Source organism: Aquila chrysaetos, chromosome 23 (genome assembly GCF_900496995.4).
Source record: "Aquila chrysaetos chrysaetos chromosome 23, bAquChr1.4, whole genome shotgun sequence".
In the NCBI taxonomy this organism is placed as follows: domain Eukaryota; kingdom Metazoa; phylum Chordata; class Aves; order Accipitriformes; family Accipitridae; genus Aquila; species Aquila chrysaetos.
The window spans coordinates 323,134-349,207 of NC_044026.1; the positions used below are offsets into that span (position 1 = coordinate 323,134).

The 26,074-nt window shown below is 36.9% G+C and overlaps 1 protein-coding gene across 6 annotated transcripts in view; it reads left to right on the plus strand.

Moving 5' to 3' along the window:
- MYO16 (myosin XVI) overlaps positions 1-26,074 on the plus strand; it is a 393,567-nt gene that overhangs the window by 251,421 nt on the left and 116,072 nt on the right. For all 6 annotated transcript variants that reach the window (XR_003921201.2, XM_029999071.2, XM_029999067.2 and 3 more), the window contains exons 17-21: positions 10,639-10,750; positions 14,185-14,302; positions 15,075-15,146; positions 15,757-15,898; positions 24,403-24,475. Coding sequence is in view for 5 of the 6 variants with exons in the window: in XM_029999071.2 (XP_029854931.1) it covers positions 10,639-10,750; positions 14,185-14,302; positions 15,075-15,146; positions 15,757-15,898; positions 24,403-24,475 (517 nt within the window). In the remaining variant the exon portion in view is untranslated. The remainder of the gene's footprint in view (positions 1-10,638; positions 10,751-14,184; positions 14,303-15,074; positions 15,147-15,756; positions 15,899-24,402; positions 24,476-26,074) is intronic.

A 26,074-nucleotide genomic window follows, 5' to 3' on the forward strand; every position in this document is an offset into this window, starting at 1 on the left:
TTCTTTACGTGTTCAGCAGTGCTCAATATTTGCTACTTCTTTATCATCATCATGCTCCTTATTTAATGTATATTCAACTTCAAAATTATGCTTGTAAAGTGATAGTTCACAGAATTACAATCTCCTGAGTGCGTCTGTCCTATAAAATACTGTATGATATGAGTCAGAGAAACAGCACTACAAGGTATACTGCCTTTATTATTTCTTCTCATGTCACCAGAGGTGTGAAAAATTCTGAGTCACTTCTGTTGTGCATTCATTTTTTTCTTTAATGGAATTATCCTAGATTTACATTTTTATGTAACTGTAGGAACAGATGGCTTGAGTCTCTGATTTAAACCTGTTCCATGGGAATATCAGCATAATTTAAAAAAAAAAAAAAGTGTACCTGAGCTTAGCCTAAACACATTTGGCATTTTGAGAGTAAAGACCAAGCTGTATTTCTTTGCTTTCCATTTGAGTATATCCACTGCCTGTAAAAACTTAGGTTCTTCATAGTACAAGTACACTTACAGAACTATTTGAAATTTTGTCTTAGGTAAATGTCAAGATAAAACTATTTACTGAGCAACACACAGGCTAATATAAGCTTTCTGTGCTGAAACCAGTTTACAAAAGACATATCTTAACATGTCATTTTCTTAGTTTAGAAAAATAAAAGTGAGAGCTGTGTTCTGGCTATCACCAAATCTGTCTGCAGTGTTAAATTTATTAATTTTGTGCTGATACTTTACCTCTGGACATTAACAAAGTTATTCCTATTTTTGAAATGCTCATTTTGGTGCTTTATTGCACTAGTCATGAGCAGAAATCTGTGGTCTTAAATGGTTAGCAGTAACTTCAGATCAGTGCTACTGTGTAGCATGGTTCAAAGGGTGTAAAATTTGTTCAGATTGGAATAGGTTTAAAAGCCGGAGAAAAAGGAAAAAAGGGCAGTAAAACATGCCCCTTTTCCCTCAGAGAAAAAAGCTAGAAGCTATTCATTACCATGTTCTGTAAATGTCATTTACTTCATTGATGTCAACTGTTTTGCTTTGTCTTTATCTCATTCCTGTTTACATATCAAACAGTGCTAAGTGCAAGGCAGCTTTTCCTCGCTAAGCAGAATACATTGTCCTCTCATATTCACATGAGAGATCTAAAGAAATAAAAATATTTGTTGTAATTTCTTATTCTGTGACTTTGCAAATAAGTAGAGATTAGTGGAATTTATTTTTGAAAGGTAATGTCTTTGCTTTATACACTCAATACCCTTCATCCCAGCAGTTTTTGAAACATTTGTGAATCTATGAAGTCACTCATTCTCAGTCTGGCAAAACAGTCCTTAAGTTCGATGTTTAGTTATACCTAAATTAAATCTTGGGATTTAGCAAGTAGTCACAGGAATAGCTAACCTTATAGAAAAAATTGGTGTATTTCAGAGAAAGGCTTCACAAATATTTAACGTGAGGACAGTAAACTGACCTAGTTGTAAGAAAACTGATTTATAAATGGTTATATTTTGACTGGAACTAACACATGTTTGAGGTACTATAATTTCCACCTTAGCTTAAAGTAAGAATTAACTGATCTGATAATGTTGAATTTTCAGTGATGACCATTATGCTTAATCAGGGTTACTACCCTGAGCTGGATGGTAAGGAGGGATGGGGACTGCAAAGGCAACAGCCACACACTTCTCACATGATTGTGCAGGTACATGGTTCGTTGGGCAGCACTAATAAGGGGAAGGAAGGGATTTAGCTTGTTAATCCATGCTTCTTAATATAATGTCACATTAAATGACACCCACAATGCATATTGATTGTGTTAGAGCTGGCACCTGATTATGAAATGCTGCTTCATCCTCCTGTGACATTGGCTCTCTTGAGAATTTTCTAGCAACAAAGCATCAATTAATGAAGATTTTGTAATAAGAAAAGTCCAATTAAAACTGGCTTTGTTTTAGACTTTATATAAAGACAGGTAGAGGCAAAAGAGAAGTCTGTGTGGCTTATTGCGGAGTGTAACAGAGACACCTCAGATGGTGCCATGCAAAAGGTACCATAGCTGTGTTGGGACAGTGGTCCATTTGAGGTAATTAGCCTCACTGTTGTGCTTTCTGTACGACACCTAGGTCATATAGGTATAGGTCAGGAATCTTTGTGTAATGCTGCATTGCATTGTGTAGAAGTAAATGTATGATAAGGTGATATGCCTAGAAATTACTTACGCAATGGTTAGGACAGCTTGAAGTCTAGGTCTCTAATACTACTTATCTCCTGCTGTCTCACTTAAACACCTCATCTGCCTTCCTTTCTTTCATAGTGAATCAAAGCTCAACATAGGGTGTCAACCTATAACTTCTGGTTGTGCTTCATCTTAACATTGATTATGATACTAAGATTGAACTGAAATCAGTGGGATGAAGCACAGGTTTGAAGTTAGTTACACATAAATGTTTTGCTGAGTTGGGACAATATACAGTGGTGGAATAAATCATTAATCTACTTCACAGTACATGTAAACCTGGCAAGAAAAGAATCTTCTTTCTTGTCGTTCCAGTGGCCCAAAATCACTAAATATGATGTCATGACGTGCATGGTTTGTGTCTGGTTTTAGAACAATTGCAACATTTTATAGAAGCTAGCACTGGGAGGATACTTCGCATTTTTTAATGACCATTTTAATTAAGGTCAAGCTGTAATAAAAGCCTTTACAACACTAGAAGTGTATGAATGCTTCTGACAGGCATATCTGAATCCATTCAGTCTAAGTGATGTGCTCTCCTCTAGGATATAAACACAGTATTTCCTACCAGTTGCCTATAAAGCTGACTTGTGAACCAGCTCATGCAAAGCAAGAGACAAGTCAGTTCTATTTCCTGCCTATATCGATAATTACAAAGAATTTGGATACCTCTGTGTGAGGGGAGAGGTATGCAGAAAATTGTATCAAGGATGAAGATGATGTTTTTAAACAGCCCAATTTCATTTCTCTGTTCTGAATTTCTTTAGCTGGACAACACATAATGGTTTTGGAGAATTACTGCATGACAGGTTTCCACATGACTATAGCATGATACTGAAAAAAAAAAAAAGTATGGATTTTTTGTTCTTTAGGTGAGAACAAAAAAGTTCTGGCTTGTATAAATAAACACGAAGTATCAGAAGCTCTGTTTTAATAGCTGTTTTGAATTAGTGAATGAATATTAAGTGTTTTATGTGTATGCCATTTTTATAAAAGAAATAAGGGATTTATAGACAAAATCCAGAATTTCTGATTCATAATATGATCTGCAGTGGCTTGTATTGTGTAATTAAGTATTGATACAGAGTCCTGTATTTAGTTTATGTTAAATATTTATTCTTTGCTGTTTCCGTGTGAATTCTTTACCCACTAATCTTGAACTCCTTTTAGCAAAATAAATGTACTAGATAGTGTGGTCAATTGTGCTAGAATAGGAGTTGATAGTATTGTGTTTCTCTAGGAGTTAGCTAAGAGAAGTCCTACAAGTAGCGGAGAAACGACAGGGGGCAAGTGGATCAGAAGAAGAAAGCACACCATAAAAGTTGTAATTCCTCACAGGAACCAGTTACCCTGGTATCTCAGAAAAGAACGGATTATGACATTCAGCTATTCTCATGCGTGGCGGGGGTTTTTTTGGTGTTGTGGTTTTTTTTTTTTCCTTTCACCAACTATAGGAATATAAACAGAGAAAAATAATATTTTCCTTTGCCCTTGGTTTGAAAGGGGCCTCCAGAGATCTGGTCCAATCCTTTCTATCGAGACAGGATCCTACTGTGCAAACAGACAGGTTCTTTGAAAAGCTGTTGCAACAGCTACACAAAAGAAACAGAAAACTTAACTGATTCATAAAGTAATGCCAGGACTCTTCTAGCTGTGCTCACATTCATGTTCCTAGTTCTTACCAGGAAGATGATTCTATCATTCCTGAATGTTTAAACTTGTGATTTTCTGCCTCAGGACGATATTTGGAATAAGCAAAGTTTCTGTAGTGACTTTCAGCCCTATCTTTTTTCCTACTTCATACAACATAAGAACTAAGATCTAAATAAAGATTGAATTCATTTAGTGTACATCTTTACCTGGAAGCCCGGTAGAATAAAAATCTTATCCTCCCTGAATGTTTTTGTGCAAGAAAGAATTATTTTTCAGTCATGCTGCTAGACTTACAAATGAATAGTTTCATGTGGAAGGTACAAACCATTTATTGCCTAGATACGAAATCAAGCTAAGTTGAATTAGTTTGGAGGTGGTGGTGGTGGTCACAGCATGTATCTTGACAATTATTTTGATACAGCTTGCATGGGATATCTTCATAAATTTTGTGAGTTTGGCCCTGTGCCCCAGCTCTTTCTAAAAGAACTGATGGAAATCTTCTGACTTACCTATAATACTATTTCTCCAGATATTTTTAAGATGTAAAAAAAATCCTAAAAGAGGTTTCCTTTGATTTCTAGTTCACAGAAGGTGATCACAGTGTCTGGAAATTTCCTGATGATAAATTGTTCATATCAGTTTTTCTTAAAATTTAAAGTTAATTTCTTTAAAATTTAAGTTTTCTGATTTTTTAAAGAAGAAAGACTGTTCAGAAGTTGCTGTCCAAATAGTTATTTCCAAGGTGAGAAGACATTTTTGTCCTCATAAAGTAATAACGCTGTGCTATTTTATCCACTAGATAAACTAGTGAAAAGGGTTGCTGACCTAAGCAGAAGAGTTGCAGTGCACAAATATACTCTTCCTATTTTGACTCATCCTTTGGTAGGGCTCTAATGTTTAAGATTGTTCTGATTTTAGAACACTGTCATCCCTTATTTCTAAATAAAACTTACTTGTCCTCAGATATCTTATGGCTCTAAGAGCCATGTTCGATTTTTGTGTTTTAGGGACTGTTCAAAGGTCAAGGTAATGTCCCCAGCAATTCGAGACCTACCTTTTCTTGGTCTCCCACTCTTCGGAGGCTAAAGTTACTGTTTTTATATGAGGTCCAAAAAACCCCCAACATTTCTGAGAAGTAAGTTCAGTGTGTTTCATAGGATCATGGGATAATTCATTTTGGCAGGGACTTCAGGACGTCCCTAGGGCACCACCTGCTCCAAGGAGGGCCAGCTGTGAGATCAGATCAGGTTGTTCAGAGCTTTGTCCAGTCAAGTCTTGAAAACCTCCAAGGATGTTTGTGTCTCTGGAGCCTGCCTTTCCCTGGGCTGAACAAGCGTTGCTCACTGAACAAGCCTCCCACATCATGTCTCCAGCCCAGACCATTGTGGTGGCCTTCCACTGATCTCACTCCAGTTTAGCAATGTCTTCTGTGTATCGTGTGTGCGTGCGCAAAGCTGGCTGCAATATGTAGATGTGGTCTAACAGTGAGTGTTGGGCAGGGGGAAGCAACCCCCAGTCTCCTGGCAATGCTCCTGGTGATGCAGCCCTGGATGCTGCCGGCCATTTCTGCTGCCCGGGCTCATTGCTGGCTACTGCCCCGCTCACTGCCCTCGGGGCCCCCAGGGCCTTTTCCCCAGAGCTGCTCCCCAGCTCATCAGCCTGTATCATTCCAAGGGTTTATTCCTTCCCAGCTGCAGGACTTTGCGCTTGTCTTTGCTGAATTTCATGAAGTTCCTGTTGGCTCATTCCTTCAGGCTGTAAAGGGCAGCCCTACCCTCCAGCATATTTGCTGTTCCCCACAGTTTGACGTCCTCTGCAAACTTGATAGGAATGCAGTATCAAAATCCAGAAGAAGTGAGTGTTGGAAATTATCTTCATCTTAGTTCTAGTACAGTACCTTCACATTTTGCATCTCCTTGAAATTGGCTCATTTCTCTAAGATCTGTTTCATGCTCTACCATGCTATTCTTCTGTGTCCCTCAGGTCAGCTGTGTAAAGTAGTGGTATTTCCCTGTCTATGGGTTTGGGCCCAAAGGACTGTAGGACTTTCCTCTTTGCAATATGTTTCTCAGTCTTCTGTAGGCTGAATGTTTTTGCTCTAAGTCATTTTTCTGATAGATTTTTCTATTGCTTTCCTCTGGATTTTCTCTAACTGATCTGATTTCCCTGAAATGGGGTGCCCAAAATCACACAGAATACTCCAGTTGAAGCTTTACCATGCTAAGTATTTCATGCCTCTTATATTGGCATATGTAAATAAGGGTGTTACATATGATTCCCTTTTGGCTTAATTCCTTGACAAAATGTGCTTTCATCTGGTCTCTTGACACTTTCTCTGACCAATAAACTAGGATAAATAACCTTATTCAGCCCCTTGCTTCTGTGTTTTTCTTTTTGTATTCAAGATAGGTCTGCTATTTCTAGTCTCAGCACAGCCCAGAAGCTTCAGAGTACTCCTGAGACCTCAAATGGGTAAATTGTTATGAGTATAAGCAATTAGAAAATGAAGCTTTTTGCTTATAACCAGTTTTTTACTGAAGAGGTTAACTGTGATCGGTGAAATCCTTATTACCACAAGCAACATTTATTGCACTAAGTTATCAGCTATAATAAAGTTTCAAGACTAACAACTAATTTTGTATTCTCTTTCCCTTATATCAAGTCTGCTATAGCCCAGAAAGTTTTACAACAAAATGCAGGTGTGTCAGCACTCATCCTCTATCAGGAAAGGAGTCAAGTAGCAAGCAGCTAGATGCTAACTAAAAAAAAAAAAAAAATCCCTTCTCTTTCATCATAGGGCTTCATGCTAAATTTTTATGGTGACTTAGAACCACTTAATGATATAATCCCACCAAGAATTCTCTTAATTATCCATGACAGAATGTATTTACTTCAGGAAAGCCCTCTGAAAAGAAGTGTCCATCTGGCAAAACCATGCTTCCTCTTCCCCTTTAATTGGAACCCAACTTTAACTGTCCTGACAAAAGGGAATTTCTGATGAAGTGGACACAACCTACTAATCTCTTTTGCTTCAGCCAAAATCTGAGAATCTTTTTCTAAAGCTGCAGTAAGCTAATGTGAATGTGCATTTGTAGAGTGAATTTGCACACAAGAGATATGCAAGTAAGGCTAATGAAACTATGATAAGTAAGTCCACAATTGGTGTGCAGCCTGCATGCTTTGGATACTATGGAACATCATCTCTGGCTTGTATAGCAGTAGTACCTCTTTTACTAAAATTTTCAGCAACAAAGAATTCAGGAGTCACCAGGTCTGGTTTGTGTTTGGACACAGACTACCTTGTTGGAAACATACAGGAGCATTATATACACTCTAGTAACAGCATAGGTTTTCATAAATATGATGGCTATAACACTATAGTTTACAATAACAAAAATCTAGGTGAAAATAATAACTAAAAGTTCACAATGGAAACTTTAAGCAGTTTAATCCCTCTTCATCACTAGCGATGCAATACCATCCAGGCCACTTGAGTGTCAAAACACAAAAAATGCACTATAAATATGAGGAAGGCTACACATATTAAAAAAAAGTTTACGTTTTACAAAATAATGATGTATCTGCAAGGAAGGAATGTTCCATTATTATTAGGACTTTTGTGCTGTGACACATCTCTTTCCCATCTTTCCCCTTTCCTTATTTTTGTAGGAGAGGCAATAATTTAAAATTTCTTCTGGAAGCTGGTTCTTAAGCATAAATACGTGATAGTAGTAATATTAATACAAAGGGTGTCTAAGCCCTATTCATCATCAGGGCCTTTAAGGTGGAAAGAAGGAGATGCCAGGGAACTGCATGTTTCACATGAAAAAAAAAAAAAAATCATTTATATGTCTGTCTAAATGTCACTAGAATGAACTTAACAACTAGAAAAATATGATTCTTTGTCTAGCTAGTATATATTATACCCCTACTCTGCTACACTGTGTACTTTCTGCATTTTGGAGTTGTATGATATCCATCAACAGTTCCAAGTACTCTATACAATTAATCCATCCTTAATATGCATATATTTTATATTATAAACATACAACAATTGAATGTGCATATCTTCAAAGCAATTTTCATATTTCATTAGTCCTTAAACAGTTTGGAAAATGAGTGGGGCTCATGACATGTTATAAAATAATTTAACTGCTTTTAGGCTGGGGAAACTGATTCTAAATTGAAGTGCATCTTAGAAAATGTCCAACTGCAGCCCTTTCCAAGGGCACCAGCACATCTGCTGATTAAATCTTCAGGAGATTTATGCTGGGAAAGTCAGATTCTCTTCCAACAGGCATGTCCCAGCAGATGCTGCAGTTTACGGATGGGTTGTTGGAGCCACAGGCACCTGGTTTGGCAGGTACCCAGTTTGCCCCCTGCTGTATCAGCAAGAAGTGCTTGTGCTGAAGGCAAGAACTGATGCGTGTTGGTTCATATCACAGCTTAGCTCTTTTCCTCCAAGGGAGTGAGCGTTCTGCGTCACTTTGCTGTGCCATGGTCTGCTTTGATACGTGTTGGTGGTATTCATGCACCTTTTTGCTACGATACCACTAGCACTTTTAACTATGCTGAAAAGAGCTGGTTAAATGGGGTTGCTTAAATAAGAGAAGTATGCAATATTCTCTTCACAGGACAGGAAAGAGTATTCCCTGCTCAGTATGCAGAGAGACAAAGAATTATTTAGGGACAGCACCAGTGAGGAGGCTTTTTTTGCAGAAATGGCCGTAAGCTTCCAACTCCTCCAACCATTCAACAATAGGATATTTTGACAGCAGAGTAGCTGCCGCTGTTAATCTCCTAATTACGGATCAAAAATGCCACCAACACATGATGCATAACACTGAACTGGTATAAGCTCATGCAGCAGTTTGGAACAGTGGAAAATTTTCTGCTGGATTAACCTTTATACCAGTAGGTTCTATGCCAGATTCAGTATCAGCTGTATTCTAGCCTCCTTTTGAAACCTACAGGCACTGTAAAAAAAAAAAAAAACCAGAAAAAAACCAGAAAGCTGGCATATACTTTGTATCATCTGCTGTAGCGAATTTGACAGCTATGCTATCATTTGTATCTACCTGATTTGCACAAAATTAATGTTTTTAGTAACCTCAAGGAAATGGTGCAGTGCTCTGGCAGTGATGCTCACAGACCCACGTTCTCAAAGGCTGTGTTAATTCACCGGCTGTAGCCACTGATGTGAGGCTTGTTTGTACTTGAGATATCTGCTGACTGAGTTCTCCTGTGGGTGCAAAAAGTGCTTACCCACCCAGGCACATGGTATTCTCCCCATCATTCTTCCTCTGGCCACCTCCTGGGGTAACATAAGCCATTATCACTCTAAGGGAGATCCACACTGGTAAATCTGGTATCAATCCACTAAAAACATGCTCTGCATTTCATCACGTATACCTCATAAACCTCATTATCAGTTAGAAAAGTGCAAATACTAAATCATTCTTCCATGTGTTTCTAAAAGCTGCACACATTCACGTGAAAGGCCACCTTTGCAAGAGCTACCACTCTAGTTACTAGAGCGTTGCCAGACTTTCTGTGGTAATAGGAGTTTTATTTTGAAACCGTGTCTCCTCTATAGTGCAATTAGAATAGGATTGTGAACAAGAATTGTCAAAAATTAAACCAGTATTGTTTCCCGTCTTTACGTGTCAGATCATGGACTGAACATTATTAGAGAGCAAAATAATTGTGGGGAATTTTTGTTGTTGTAATTGTGGTGAAAGGATGAGGGGTGGAGTGTGTGTAAATTGTCCACCTTTGTTGGTGTTGTGATGAACTTATTTTGATTTAGGTGTGGGGAATTCTTTTGTTGATGTAAGTGACATTTGTGGAGATTGTAGATTGTGTGATGAATGTGTATTTTAATGATAATGACAATTTAATAATAATGATAAAACATCTTTTTACATTCTCAGCATGATGTAATTAAAAATCACATCCCACAAGATATTCAGACGCCTCATTCTTAGTGATTTCAGCTGTATGAAGATACCCGAGCACTTTTAAAAATCTGGCCTATGGACATATTTTAAGAGGGTCAAAATACACTGTTGTAAAGGTTAAGATTGCTGCTCTTTTCAATAGTCTGTTGTACTATAGTTTTTGATTTTGTGTTACTGCTCTTTACGTTGGTTCTTTTTTTTTTTCTTCCCTGAGTTAGCTGCTGCACTAGGTGTCTCTCTTTCTCTCTTCCAATCATTATTTTGGGGAAGGTTTGTAAAATTTCATTTTGCTTCACAGTGTGCAAAGCAGTACAGCTTAAGGGCTATATATACATTTACTACTCTCTGCACTTAGTTACTACGTTGTTCTAAGAGATGCTGAGTACACCTGTCACCCAGGGAGTGAATGATCACCATGGGATCAGGCAGATAAGAGCTGATCTATTCCCTAGCCAGCAGGAGGGGAGTTTAAAGCAGTCACAGTTATCAGAGGATCTCCTCAAATCTTCATTCTGAAGGGGAATCTGTGGTAGTGCAAGAATGGCAAAACTGTCAGTGGTATAAATTAAATCTGAAGTTTTAGCTTACATGTAGGGCTAAAGTTGGCAGGGGGGGAGCCTTAAGCAAAAGCTTAAGGAAAGAAATATGGAGCATTCTGTCACTGATACTGTTCCCTCCAAAGGCTGAGAAAAATCTGTAATAAACCTCTGGTTAGAAGGGCAAAGCTAGCTTTTACCCTCAAAAGTTTGATTGTGCACCAGCCTTGTAAATACTACATATGCTTTCCTCTGTGCAGGTATCTAAGCCAGACCGTACTGGAAGAGACAATGTTAACAGCCAACCGTCAAAACAGGGAGAAATTAGCCATACTAAAACAAGCTCTAGGTGCTGTGGGATTCAATAGCCTGGTAAGTTACACAAGCTTATGTTATTTGTGGCTAAAATTACCATAGTAGTTAAAAGTGAGTCAAAAGCAACTCTTGCTGATAACCTTTTGTGGGGAAAAGAAGTGCCTTTCTGTCTTTCTTTCTGTTGGTTAAGACCTTGGAACAATATACAGTACTAGTTCACTCCAGGGAAATTACTGTAATCACTTTTAATTAGATACAGCACCAACAATGTAAATCTTTTTCATTCTTAAAGGTTCACAAAACAGCTTCAAGGTGTAATACTCTGAACAATTAAAATTACAGAGATAAAAAGAAACAATCATCCCATATGAGAGAAACCTCATAAAACCAACAGGAATTTTTTCCTCTTCCTGATTATTTCCCTGTCCCTTTTAATTTTGTGAAAAACTCATTCCAAATGCCATTGCTAGCAGCACCTGAAAAGAAGTAAATACATATTTGGTCAAACAAAATTAGAGCTGGGTAACTTGAAAGAGCTGACCTAACCCCCAAAAAAGCAACAAGAAGATAGGTCTGATGTTTGTCTTCAAGCCCATAATGCTAATGAAGAAGATAATTTGGAAAACAAATCAATAAGTGGTTCCGGAGGACAGAGGTGTGACAGGAATCAGAAGAAACGGAGGGCTGAGTGTAAGAACTCATGTAAGCTGTGTAATTCCTTTCAGAATGCTAGAATATTTAACAAACTCCCCATATTGCTTACATATGTATATGCTACCTAGCACACTGTAGCTGGGACACTTCTGCAAAACAAATGTATAAGCAACAGTAGTTCTAGAAAGAGGTAAAAACTTATTTACCCCTACATAATATTTAGCATCACAAGAAAAATACAGAGGAAAAGTTAATGTAACAGTATGCTAGATTATCATAAGACATGACAGATAGGCAACAACTGTAATAGAAAGTGTTCAAGGGCTATCAGCAAAAAAAATTGTGAGTCTGCTGAAGTTGTTATTTAGGTGTGAGGTGGGCTTTTGTGGTGATGGTACCTCATGTAGTTGTTGGGCGTTCCCCAGTTAAGGTAGTAACAAATGTTCTTTGGTAACCTATGCCACCTTTTAATATAAAGAAGAGTGGGGTTTTTTTCGTGAATATTCATGTGGCCATGTACAAAATTGAATACATATGGCTATATTTGACAGAATTATACCTTACTCTTAGTGGCTCAAGCTCTGCACCTGTAGACTTCACTAGCAAAAGTTCCAGGCACTTCTGCATTTAGCCCAGTATTCACAGATGGGTGAATCTCTCTAGGTCTTCCATTAACTTTTCTGTTCTGTTGAGGAAGGGGTTCAGCCCATAAATAAATAATTGAATGCATAATGAATCACATTCTAGAAGCCTTCAGAAACTGTCTAAGAACACTTTGCATAACAGTATTCTTTTGGATCTAGTACTTCAACTTCACTTTGCTCGGAGTTCTTGAAAGGAATTAAGTTGCCTCTCAGAAAAATGTAAATCATCTTCAAGGCTCCTCTATATCCAGACAGCATTAGAATAAACATTTAGGAGGCTAGAAATCTGTGGAGCTCCAGAGTACTGCAGGCTGATCTCCTGTGCTGGAGGTTAGAGGGGAGTATGTAGATAAAACACATCTAAAATTTCTACCCATTACTTCTGAGGTACATGGAAAGCTCTGTATGTATTACTCCTTGACCATCTAGCCACATTTAATGATAGAGGAGATTAACTTTTTGAAGAACTACATAAAAATTCCTTAGCAGTCTTTAATGGTATCTTGCAAAGTATGTTAATGTTTATTAAAAAATTGTTTTAAAGTTGAGGGAGCATGCATTTTAGAGCACAGTGAGAAAGTGTTTGAGAATCTGGAACGTGAAATAAACCCGAGGCCTTAGCAAATCACCAGAATAAACAGCTGTCCCAGCCTGCTGCAATTCAGTGCTGTACAGTCATCCCCAAACCAGTTCTGAACAAGTTAACAAACAAGCAAGAAGTATGCTGTACTAGTGTGCCATTCCATCTTGCTTAAGAGGCCTTCCTAAGAAGCAGAGTATAGCACCCTGGTTTGAATGCCATATTAGCATGACAGTTCTTCTATTGTAAGAGCTATCGTATTCAGACTTCGCCTGTATATATTGCTTTTTTTAATCTTCAGCTTTGGTACTGTGTAATAGAAAAATACGCTCTTGCCCTATTTACATCTATCTCATACAGTAAGAGATCGAAGTTCTTGTCTTAAAATGTAGTTTAGAGAATCAAATTTGCTTAAACAGCACTGGAAGCGCTGTTGTCTGTACCCCAGAAAGACTGTGAGCTTTTTTTAATGTCCTCTGATGATGGGTGTATTTATTAGAGAAAGGAAGAAGAAGAAGAAAAGCTGGGTTTTTTTGACCTGTTGCTTTTGCAAACTGATGAAAAGTCACCCAAGCTTGGTTTCAGTGTGTTCTGAATTCATTGCAGTCACCTGAGAATAAAGGGGATGTATCGGCTGTTTCATTTGTAGTGTATTTTTTAATCTTATTCTGCAAATTCCAGTAAGTGAGACTTCTCACTGTCACTTCTACTGTTTCAGTAGAATCAGGTTCCAAATATTATTTTTCAAAACTATTTCCTGAATTATCTATTAACTTTGCTATGCATAATGCCATCTAATGCTATAGTGGATATCAGGTTTCCTGTTCTACAGTTTTTAAGGAGCACCATTGTTATGTAACTGACCTTAAAAAAACCTTCCAAACCCACACAATGTTTTCCATGTCTTAGCATTTTTGGTTCATATTTCATGAATCATTTTTTTGCTTGAATTTAAAAACCTAAAAAAACCCCAAACAAACAAGAAATTAGTTATCTTCTTGCGGTGGTAAAAATGAGGCCAGGAAAAATCTAGCCCTAAAGATAACTGCTTCACAGCCTTAGAGGCGTCAAAACATAACATGCAATCATGGGGGGAATGTGTGGGTAAGGGAGATTGCTTTTGTTTCTTTAGACCTTAACTACAGCTTTTACTACCAGGAACCTGTTACAATTTAGAGCTAGACACTTTGTTTGTGAATGCAGTTGGCTGAGGAAAAACCAAACTTTGCTATTCCCAGATACAGAAATTGTCTTGATGGAAATTCTCTATGGAGAAGATACGTTTATTTCTTGCAGAAATAATGCATCCATTAAAGATACTTCAGTATTTTTTATCACATTCTGAAAAACTTTCTTAACTCGGTAGTTAATGTGATTTACATTAAAACAAAAGAAAAAAAAAAGGTAATCTTGTTGTTTTATGTCCTAGATAGGTTCCAGTTTGATTTCTAAATCCAAATTTCCTGTTAATAGTTTGCACTTGAATACTTTTTAACGTAGCAAATGCTGATGATACAAACTAATAGACTTTGTATTTTTATAAAGCATTGCCTTTCACTGGTGTGCCCAACAGATCTCTTCTTTATCTTTAATTCTGCATAAAATATGTGCAGGAGGTGGAGAACCTGTTTGTAATTCTCTCAGCAATTCTGCATCTTGGAGACATTCGCTTTACGGCTCTGACAGACGCTGAGACAGCATTCGTGTCAGACCTGCAGCTACTGGAACAAGGTCAGTAGGACGTGACCTTGGAGCGCTGCCCCGCTTGGTCCCTCAGCAGGACAGTTGCGCTGATCCACCGACAGATGGAAACACAATTCCAGGGAGACCAAAAAGATGACCTCTGAAAATTCGTGTTACTGTGGGAAGGCATTATCCAATTGACTTCAATGTTTTATAAACTACAGATTTTTATGGGATGAAATAAAATGCTAGTATTGCAAATTATCTAATTTAATGTCTTATTTAATGCTATCATTTGCCAAAAGAAATTGTACAGTGCACTTTGTGCAGACTTCTTTTAAAATGCTCTTGCGCTGCTTGTCAACAGCTGAACAATTTGCATTGAATTGAATTCCTTATGTTTAAAATCTGTGTCTTAAAAGGGTCTCTTGTTTCCCTGCTTTGAAGTTTACCCCCTTAGTCACTAACGAATCTCCTCAAAGTGGCTTATGGATACAGAATGTCAATAAGTAGCATACCTTAACTCTAATATGAGGGGAAGTCTGCCAAGCCCTGGGGAAGGACCCGAGAATCTTTAAAGGGGAAAGAAAGCTGTAATGTAATATACAGATATGTTCAAACTTCACAAAATGCTGATTATAGTAACCCAATTTTATGTGTTCATTAATTTTGATAACTCCTATGACAGCACTCTTTCCTTTAATGTGTCGGTTCTTTCACTATTAAAAAATAGTATCTACATAAGAAAATCTGTAATATAAAAATCCCAAACACAGTAGAGCACAAATCAGGCATTCTTGAAATTCTCTTTTCATTTCAGTGGCGGGGATGCTGCAGGTTTCACCAGATGAGCTTGCTTCAGCCTTAACAACTGATGTTCAGTATTTTAAAGGTAATCTTTTCCAAGCTTACATTCTCATAGATCAGACCTGGTGGCATTTTGATCCTTCTGATTTGAGAATTTTAAAAGCAGATAATTTTTGTTTCTTATTTCTTGTACGGTCTTGTAAATTTTCTCTCTGAGGAATATGTAGGATTATCTGCCATGCAGTAAGTCAGACTGGGCCACTGAATTAGAAATGTCTTTGTAATATGGAGCAAAGCAGTTCCACAGTCTGACGCTGATGGACTCCTAACTTGATTAATCTTACAAAAGTATGTCAAGATAACAGATCAGATATTAATACTAGAACTCAAGTCAACAGGGGTGTCCTGAAAAAGAAAAAAGTTTTGAAAAAGTTCTTTCCAGTAAAATGCTAGTTCTGTGTGGTACTCATACCCTTTTCTATTGAAAAAAGTACAAAGGTACATGTTTCCAAACTGAAGATCTTGCGAGTGTTGACAGTCTTCTCATCTTTCACTGGAGGCTTCAGAAAAAAACGTAACACCTTGTATAGGTTTGGCAAAGGAGAAGTAACTGTAACTACATTTACTGTAACTAAAATTACTTAAGGCAAGCTTTACGACATGCTTTCATGTCCATTTTCTGCTTTCTCTTTTAGGAGACATGATTGTACGGAGGCACACTATAGAGATAGCAGAATTTTACCGCGATCTCTTGGCAAAATCTCTATATGGTCGTTTATTTAGCTTTTTAGTCAACACAATCAACTGCTACCTTCAAAATCAAGATGAGACTGGCAGGTAGGAGTGCCATTACAAACTATTAGGTGTGCCATTATCTGTTCAAATCCAGATCTGTAAAAGAAACATAATTCCATCATTTAAAGCATTTTATGATAGCATGGCAGCGATTCTTGAATCTTTAAATCACTGGCCATTCCTTCAAGTCATTTTCTCAGTAACATATTTGTTTATTTATTTGTTCGTGTAGGGGGACATGGTACTTAATGCAGTAATTTGGATTGGTGGTTAGAATTAGTAGCCTTTTAAGAGTTGACAATGCAGAATAAGCAAAGTCTTTCAACAAGCAGAAAACTGCTTGGTGTTTTTTTAGTGCAGAATATGCTTTTTCTTTCTCCCCAAAACTATGACCTTAGCACAGGGTATTAAAACCAGAATTTTGTTCAAAGGCCTTCAATTGAGTGTTTAAACTTCACTGAATTAAATGTTCTAAGAATGTTCTGGGTGTCTCTAGGTTATCATCTGCTAAATTCAATGCTGTTGCTATCCAGTATGGTTTCTTAGAAAAAAAAGAATGCTAATTAATGTCGTCAGTGGAGCAGTCAAGAAACAAACAAAACACAACAAAAAAAAAGAACTCTTAGTAGAATCAAAGTAGCAAACTAAGACAGTAGACCTTATTAGAAGATCATATGCAAGTGACTTAACCAAGGTTCAACATCTCACATGCTCAGATGAGCTTTCTAATGAACATTAAGTACAAGATGTCTTGGCATTATTGCTAAATGGAAAACCACAAATGACAGATGTGGAAATTCAGAAAAAGAGTAAGTATTTTTCCATTATATCATGTCTGCATTGGCTTCATAGGACAAATATTTATCAGGTGCCCTCTTTTAGAGTTTGAAGACTTTACAATCTTACTTTTATTCCTATCCAATTTGTAGACCAATTAGTAATAAATCACATTTCTATAGGTGTAGCTAACAGAAAAGCTAGCATGCCTGAGTAACTCAGAACTTTCTGCACACAAAAGCTTTCTGTCATTATACGTACCACCAGAGTGCCTAGCTTCTTGCTGGAGGCAAAGGGAAGGTTTGCCAGTAACATGGAATGGTTTTACTTGTCTGTTTCTGATTGTACAGCCCCTTAGAATTGCCTACACCTGGACAGCCAAGCTAGAGCAACTTTCCAATCCATGTCCTAATTTGAAATACTGTGTTTATAACAGGAAGGACAGTGGCATGTGGTCACGTTCAAGTCTTCCCCATTCATTCCTGGGACTTACAGAACATGGGCTTAGCTCAGTGCATGTCTGTGACAGACAGCAATCCAGCTCAGGTATTCCTAATTACAGTGAGCTCATTTCTAGTGGTCATTGAGGAAGAAATCTAGAATCAGTATATTAAAAATCTATTAAAATTATTTGAAATAATTTTTCAATGTGTAATTTTGATGTTTTGAAATTTGATATCTCACAATCTTTCAGAACAGGGTGTTGTGTACCTCTGTTGAGTAATGTAAACCTATAATTTCTAGGTATCATAAGATCTTCAAATAATGAAAGTCAAAGCTGTTTGTATATTGTTTACCTTGCAGTCTCCTTTTAGTGCAATCATATGTGCCTGAGGTGGCTTCTACCTTGTGGAAATACTTCTCAGTGAAACAATTTCTACCTGTGTGGTAACTTGAAGACTATGTGGTGTTCTAAGTCCCAGCTAAAACAGGACAGCTGTTTGATGTTGTCAGGAATGAGGAATTTGCAATAGTTTTATATTATACCTATGCTTGAAAAAGGGGAGTTCTTCTTTTAGGCTGGCTAGAGGAAGCTAACTGGCTTAGGATATATTAGCAGTGCTGACAAGACATAATAAATTTTGGCAGGCCAAATTCAGCCTCAGGTCCCTTTCCAAACTTGAAGCTAAATAGCTTATTCTAAGTGAAAATGAAGTTGACTGTCCTTCATTGATATTTCAACCCCAGTTGAGTTAGCCAGCTTAAGATAAAAAAAATACCTCTCCCACCCCCAACTTTTTTTTTGGTCCAGCCTAATGATATTGCATAAGCTGTGGTAGTAAATCAAGGTATAGCACAGTTCCAGATGCAAGTTGGATTAATGCAGGTCATTTCATGAATCTGTGATTTGTGGTTCAGATTTACTTCATATACATCTGAGCAATTCTATCAATTAGTGGCATTATACCTCCAGTTTGGTGCAGTTTTAATAAACCTCTTAATAAAGATCCACCAAAGACATTAACTAATGTGGCTAAATAAGGCTGATACATTTCAAGCCACACTTCATTGCCTGGTCAGAAACTTACACAGTTACTACTTACCAGATGCGGTGAAGCCTTCATCAGAAACCTGGAATAAGGTTTCTAACTTGATTCTCTTGTTTTATTGTGAGGTAGCTTAACTGTACTTCCATCCAACTTCAGTGAGAATTTATGAAGCAGTAAAAATAGATTTATTGGCTTAGTAACTCTAAGAGAAACATTTGATCTTGGCATTTTTGAGGAAACTAGTTACCTGGGTTTAACTTTTATGCTGAAGCTACTCAATTTTGGTCATTAATATTGATTTATATTTACCATGAAATAACTTGTGACTGGTTTCAGGCAAAATAAAAGTGATGATTGCCATTAGATCTAAGGGAAGGGGAGATGATTCTATGAAAAGCTGCAAAGACCAAGCTCTAGAGGTATGAAGTATAGACAATAAAAGTGTTGCCAGAATCCAGCAAATTCATCACTTTATAATTCTATCCAATAAATATAAAGCAAGAGTTCTAATGGCAGTGTTGAGTGAGATAATCCCCCTTCAGAAATGTTGTTCTCCTTCATAAAAAGTTACTTACTATTTTGTCTACTTAGAACTAAATTACAACCATGGATGCTAGTTTGGACTGGTTGCAAGGTACTTTGAGGTTTATTACTTTATTCATCTTGATATTGTTTCAAAGAAATTCACTGGGGAGAAACTGTTTTTCTGTAATTGGCCTCTAGAATGGGATTAGAAGAAAGCTATTAAAATTTCTCACAGGTGCTTATATTTATTTTTTTAAAAGTTTAATATTTATATTCACTCATTTATATAATTATTTCCTATTCTGCTGATTTTATTGGTATAAAAATCGTCTAGGTGAACTTCTTCCCAAGACTCTTAACTCTTCGAAGTTTACGACTGTTTTACTTCCATTCAAATAAATATGCTGATTTTCAGTTTTGTAGGTAAAAGAGACTAGAGCATTCATGGTTGCCTAAATGTGGCATTTCAAGGTGCTTGATTGCATGTTGGCAAAGTTGGATCTAGTGATCCAAATATTAGTAATAAAATGTTTTAAGATTATGTTTTAAGAACTCATGACTCATTCTGCAAGAGGACTTTATGGGGACTTAAGAATGTCTGTGAACTCTTGTGAAATACTGTTGTTCTTTTCTGATGGAAAACAAGCTAATTAGGTATATATACTTGAGAACATCTTGATATTGTTTTCCCTGCCTGCTAGTCAGTAGAAGGTATGATGTTTTATCAGCTAGTTAGCAAAGAGTTTCTCTCTTATGTGGCCGGAATACGGGGCTAATGCCAACATGCTTCCTGTATTACAGACAAGCAAAGAAAGCTAGCATTCAGTTATACCCTCAGTCTGTATCAGCAGGTCAGCCATAGGAGATTTCTGTTTCAAATAGAGCATATAGAATATTTCTAAATAGGTATTTTCTGAAAGCTGGTGTATTCTGACTGTGTAATCTTATTCCAGTGAAATTCAGATATTGCCAGAGGGTAGCAGTGGCAACACTTATTTGGGGAAAAGAAGGATCTCAGGAGTCTCATTTACAAACTTTTTAATACACATCACTTGATTTATAGAACAAGATAGATATTCTGAAATAGAAATTCTCCCAGTTTAAGTAAAAAAACAGAGCATAAACTAAAGCATTCATTTATGTATTATTGAACCCAGTAGAAGGGTGCTGGCAGTGCAGGAAGGACAGAAAGAGAGTTCCTGTTCAAAACATGAATGCACAGCGTAATGGGAATTGTCTCTATACGTGGAGGTAGGGAAATCTTTAAAACAGACAAACAGTACAAAGCATCTAAAAGCATATGGTGCATAATACCATGTTTTGAGATCTGCTTCAGTCTGGATCATTTCCAGTGTTTCATTAAACAAGACAATGCTGTTTTTTAAAGCATAGAACGAATTTTGCTTTAAAGAGGTGGGGAAGAGTATGTGCAACTGATGAGAGGGCTATAGATCTGGAGCCTCTTAGCAAACATATTTCTCCCTTCCTGCCATACCTGTCAAGTCACTCAAAGAAATGTTTGTCAGATATGGAGCCAGTGTTTCTTTCCACTGTGTCCAACCACTGCCTCTTATCTGCACCACTCACACCTGGGTAAGATAATATTAAAAGAAAAATGACAGTTGTTGAGCAAGATGACTGAGAGACGTGGCAATGACGCCGTCTCAGCAAAAATCTCAAAATCTTAAAAAAAATACCAGAAAAAGCACTCTCAAAAGTCTTGGAAACTAGTTTGGTTTAGTAATTGTTTGAGATTAAGAACATAACCAACTGGGAGCATTCAGCCTGTTCCCTTCAAGAATCGTATTTATGACAACGGGTGTAATCTGTCCCCCTGGGAGAACTGAGGGAGTCTTAATTAGGATTCTGAGGGTCCTCATTTGAAGGCTAGGTTATATACTTTATCTAATCCTAGAAATATTTCCTCATTAATCAGTATCACTTCTAGTTTATCCAGATCAGACATAAGCCTACTGGGTTCCTTCTGGTTACTGGCAGAAGTTGGGGGAAGAGCAAGAAACATTTTATCTGGGGCAGATGAAAAGGCACATTAGATCATCCTGCCTCAACAGATTCACCTTGCTGCTTTACGTAGGCAGACTACAAAAGATGACAGTGGGAATGAACCCTATGGATTTCAGAGCTGAAAACCATCTGGGATGAAAAAAGAGTGATCAAATAACATCCTATAGGTTTGTCTGAAGCAATGGGTCAGAAGTATTGTAAAGGGAGCCAGGAATGGCAAACGGGTCGAGAGCATCTCTTCATGAATGGCAAGATGTCTGCCAAGATAGTAGATCATTAGACAGGATGTCTTCTGTATGTGTATTGTTTTTAGGAGTTGCCAAGAATTTTTATGTAGTTTCTTTATAATGCAGTTGTTAAGTGTACAAGATCAAAAGGTATTTCTAGTCTATAAGGACACATTTACAGAGATGCCATTCTGAGGAAAAAGGCAAAACTGGAGACATTGTAAAATATTATCAGTTGAAATGCTGTTTTGTAAATCACAAAAATCAAATGAGTTATGGTTAACATCCATGCCTGTTTTTAACTATTCACAGCTATGTACTCATCTAAGAGATAAAAATGTTCTTCAAATATTGGCAAGTTGCTGTTTTTCTATGCTAGGAAATGTCGTCAAACTTGAAATCAAAGTCTCAGTCCTCACTAAAACTGTAGCTGGTTTATTTATATGTAGTTAATATTGAATATCTGAAACATAATGGGGGAAAGCATCAGTGATGTTTAGTAACCATAAAAGAATAAAGTAAAATAAGGGGATTTTTCAGAACCAAAAGTGCTCTTTTCTAATATTTGTTCTTTTAGACACTGGTGACATGTCCTTTCATTTGTAAACATGGGATCATTCATGCTTTGTTTTGCCTTGGGAATCTCTGGTATGATTAATTTAAGGAAAGTAATTTTGCTGGAATTAATATGATTGACAGCTAGCCAAGAAAAACATATATGGCCCCTCCCTCTGAGAATAAAAGTGGTATAAAGCAGAAGACAAGAAGAAAGAAAAAAAGAAAGCAAAGTAATTTGTAGCCACATATAAAACAACACTTTTAATTTTGTTGTTGTGCTGTCTTTTGCTATTTAATTTTCAAAACCTGAGCAGTAATTTAATACAGAAAATTACTATTATGGTTGGTGAGATTTTGCACATAAATGCCACAATGTAGTACTAAAATGTCACTATTGTAGAGGATACAGAGCCTTGTTCTGTTATACCTGCCCCGTAGGCAAGATACTAATTGCGTAAAACCTCCAGCTCTTTTCATGTAGTGTGTGCATCTTCTAATAATACAAGACCAAGATTATCAAGTGGAGTTCATCAAAAAAATTGGGATGACATGTTCTCCTGTCAACAAATGCATCTCCAGCAAATTAAGATATTTCTTAGAAATATTACAGTTTTGATAGGGAATGTTATTTGAGGTAGGCAGTAGGCTGGCTGCTAAGGCTTTAACCTGGAGTTTTAGAAACTAGGGCCAGGTTCCTGTTTTGCGTGATTTGTTATAATTCATTAAGTCAGTTTGTTTTGGCCTTTTCCTTATGCAAATATTTATATATTCCTTGAGAGAAAGTGAGAGAGACTAATTTGACAAAATAACAGTCATGGTACTGAACTGGGTTGTAAGCAGTCCAGCCTCAAATCTACTCATTGAATCAGACAAAGAAGGGATAAGCTGTTCATCCGTGTTAAGTAGCTCTTAATAACTGTGAAATATAATGTAATATTTCAGCTGCTGTGCAATAGTACATAGCAGTTCATGTTTTGCCTTCCTATAAGGAAGGCTATAGATAAATGATAAAAAAACAAGAATGAGAACTTATTAAGTATTCTGAAATTCCAAACTACTTTTTTCCCCAAAACTTATTTAAATAACATAATAATTCTGGTTTTTCAATATTGGTCTGAGTGAGTTTGTTTTTAAAATGTCTCATTCTTCTCTACAGAAATGGATTGGTTTTGTTGAAAACATGCTGTGACAAGGAACGTACACCCATCTCTAGTCAGGAACATTTGAAAATGAGGCTTACATTTTAAAACACAATTTAAATTGCACTCATTGCTAGAGATGGAGTTGGTGATATATCTTTATGCTTCTTGTCGTAGAAATTCCCTCAGAGGCTAATTGACCTCACGATAACCTCTCTTGCCCAAGAAAGTCATTCTAGGTTAGATTTATTATGCAACTCTCTATGCCTGACATTTACGCACGTAGCCAGTCTTGTGACTATCTGTAGTGCATTGAACTAGTATGCCTTAGAAATGAAGACAAACTTCTTGGCTGTGATTTTTGAAGAAGGCTCTCCTTGTCCCTGAGGATCGTTTTTCCTAGCTTGTTTTATAGTACTCAATATTTTTATGATTTTACTTTTTTTGTTTGTTATATGGGAATTTATTTTCAGGGTTGGATCCTCTCCTAATTAAATGGCAGTGTTTACAATGACTGTAACAGAACTATACTAAAGTACTTGAACAGTGGATCACCTTTTTCTCCCTTACATCTATATCCTGCTATACACATAGGTTTCGACATAGAGGGAACATGGAGGAAAAATGTGGAATGAAAAGTAGATTTCAGAAACAGCAGGCTGCGATATTATTTGTATGCATTTACAAATTATGTTGGCAAAGAGAAGGGAAAACCCATCTGCTTTAGAAAGTGTCCATCTCCTTTCTCAGGAAGCTGAATGATTTTTCCTATTCCAGACAGCCGTTGGCTGTAGCGCAAAGTCTTTCATCCTGCTGGCAGATCATTTCACTCTGGAGAAAGTCCCACTACATTCACATAGGCAAACTGCAACAAATCTTTGACTGCAACCCTCTTTTTCTGTTCTCTGTCTAATGATACTGTGAAGAAAATAAAGAAAACCACAGCCTCAGTGAGCTCAGAACTTTCATATCTAGTTCTCAAATCATTCCAAAGCAGGCAACAGGATATCCCAAAACATTGATTTTGCTCACCGTAGTGAACTTGGTTTTTTCTCCAGATCAGGTTTACGATGACTTAGTCCCAAGTAAGTACAGAATAATAACACCTCTGTCCCTTTCTCATTTCTGCTGTCCCAATCGTAGGTGACTGCCCTGCCCTTATCCTTCCACTGGGCCAAAATAAAAGCCCTTTCCTGAAAGCAAGCAGTGGCACATGACAAATTAGATGCATTGCCAACAAGTTTTCTTTTATATATATTCAGAGAGGAAACATCTGTCTTCTTCATGCCCAAATTCTGACTGTTCTTTCCCCTGAGAGATGTAACCTCTTGTGCAGCCTGAGCTCGCAGCCGCTACTTGATGCTGGCACAGAGAGGACTTTGGCTTAACAGGTTTCCCTTGAAATACCTTTAGTAGGAGCAGTTCTGGCTGTCAAAGAAATAACTGGAAGGGGTAACTGAGTGCAACCAAGCAATTTTTAAACTCTCATCTGAGCAAACGGATACCTATACCTTTAGAAACTGGACTTTAAAGAAGCTAAGATTTTTTTCCTTCTCTTACAAATACAGTTTTTAAAGTGGCTGCTAAAACAATCTTGAACGCTGCTTTTTTATTTATGTTCATTACAATAGGTTGGTGGGTAGAATTTTGATTCAGTTGTATATGTGGTCTGCTTGTGTATTTTGTACCATGTTTTTGAAATACACCCTACTTTCATCCTAGAACAAATACTTTTGTCAGAAACAACAGGTGCATTATTCACTTGACTGAATTCTTATTATCTGTAATTATTTTTTTTTTCACAGTGACCAGGTATTTGAAATTGGAGTACTGGATATTTTTGGATTTGAAGAATTTCAGAAGAATACTTTCGAACAGGTAAGTGGCTATGTTTTGCTGAATTTACTGTAACTGTTAATGTTAAATCTTCTATTAAGGTTTTGGGTTTTAGCCAAAACGAGTGTTTTGATCAGAATATAAGCATACGTGGAGGCGAAAATTTGCTCTTAAATTTTTTTCTTCCCATTGTGCCTATATGGGTGTGAATTAAAACACAGGCTTTGTACAGTTATTCATCATTTTAAAAGAATCTAGTAAACACCTACCATAATGATTTGGAAGAGGAGTAGTATCAGCACTGAAAGACAATCTGAGGAAAATACTTAGTGTTGTCTGTTTTCATGCTTCTGGAAGTGATACTTCAACTAGGTCAGTGAGTAGGAGGACAATACACTGGATTGGAAGAAAGATCAAAAGGTCTTCAGATGCCTTGGAGAAAAAATAGAATGAAAATGCTACATGATGCTATGTGCCATTACTGGCAGATTCACCTCTGTGTGACTTTACAATATGTGACTTTTTAAAAAATTGAATTACTTCAATGGAAAATAAATTAAACTTCAGCTTACTGAATGGTTAAAAATCCATTTAAACATATCAAACATTTTTTGAAAGTTATGGGACTGTTTGCCCACGTTCAACATTAGTCTCTGAATACCAAAGCTCTTGTGAATTACATATTTCAGAAAGCATTAGCAGCTCTACACAACACACTGAAAGAGATGTCTAAGTTATTGTTCAGTTGTTCATTCATTCTGTAATGCAGCAGCAGAAGATCAAAGCATAGAATAGAAAATGAAAGCATAGAAAAGAATAGAGATAGCATCAGCAACAAAGGACCTGTTGCTGTTTGAAATAAGAATTTGCCCCTTCATCCCAGTCAATCCATTGTTTTATGGATCAACCTTCTAATTAAATAGGAGTCAGAGCCACATTAGTGCAGTTCGTGTAGCATGTTTACATTGCTGCCCAATTTCCAAATGTTTGAAAGCACAAACAGGGTGAGCTTACCTCTACCTTCAAAAGAGCATGTAAAAATGCAATAAAACATATTCCAGTTCCCCTCTCACAAAACTCCTTTTGCTGTTACAGTTCTACCTTGCTTGAACATTTCCTGTATTAAGGACTATTGATGTGTGCCAATATTGACAGTCATTTACTCAGTGTAAATGTCCACTTTGGGGAAAAATACCAAGTAAAAAAATAAAAAACATTATAACAGACTGAATGTATGCAAAAAAATTTCCGTAAAACCTACTGATTAACAAGGATAAAGTATTCTATGCATTTTAAATGCATCTCAAAAGAGAGGGCTGCATCTTGGGACTTACTGGTTATTTTCCTTTGACTCTGTTCTGTATTGTTTTTTGTCATGAAACTCATATAAGTTCTGCAACTGACATCATGAAATACCATGAATTCCAATTTCTGTGGTAAGTAATTTTCTGCTTAGTGACTGCAGAGCATATTTGAAGAGAAAATATGAGATTTAAAGAAAAATGAGTAAAAAGCAATTTATTTTATGTTATCTGCATTAGCAAACACGATAATTTCAAAGTCAACTTTGCATTTTTATTTTATTTTTTCTAAATAAATGTATTTCAAGAGACACTTACTGTCCCTCCACCTGGACTGAAT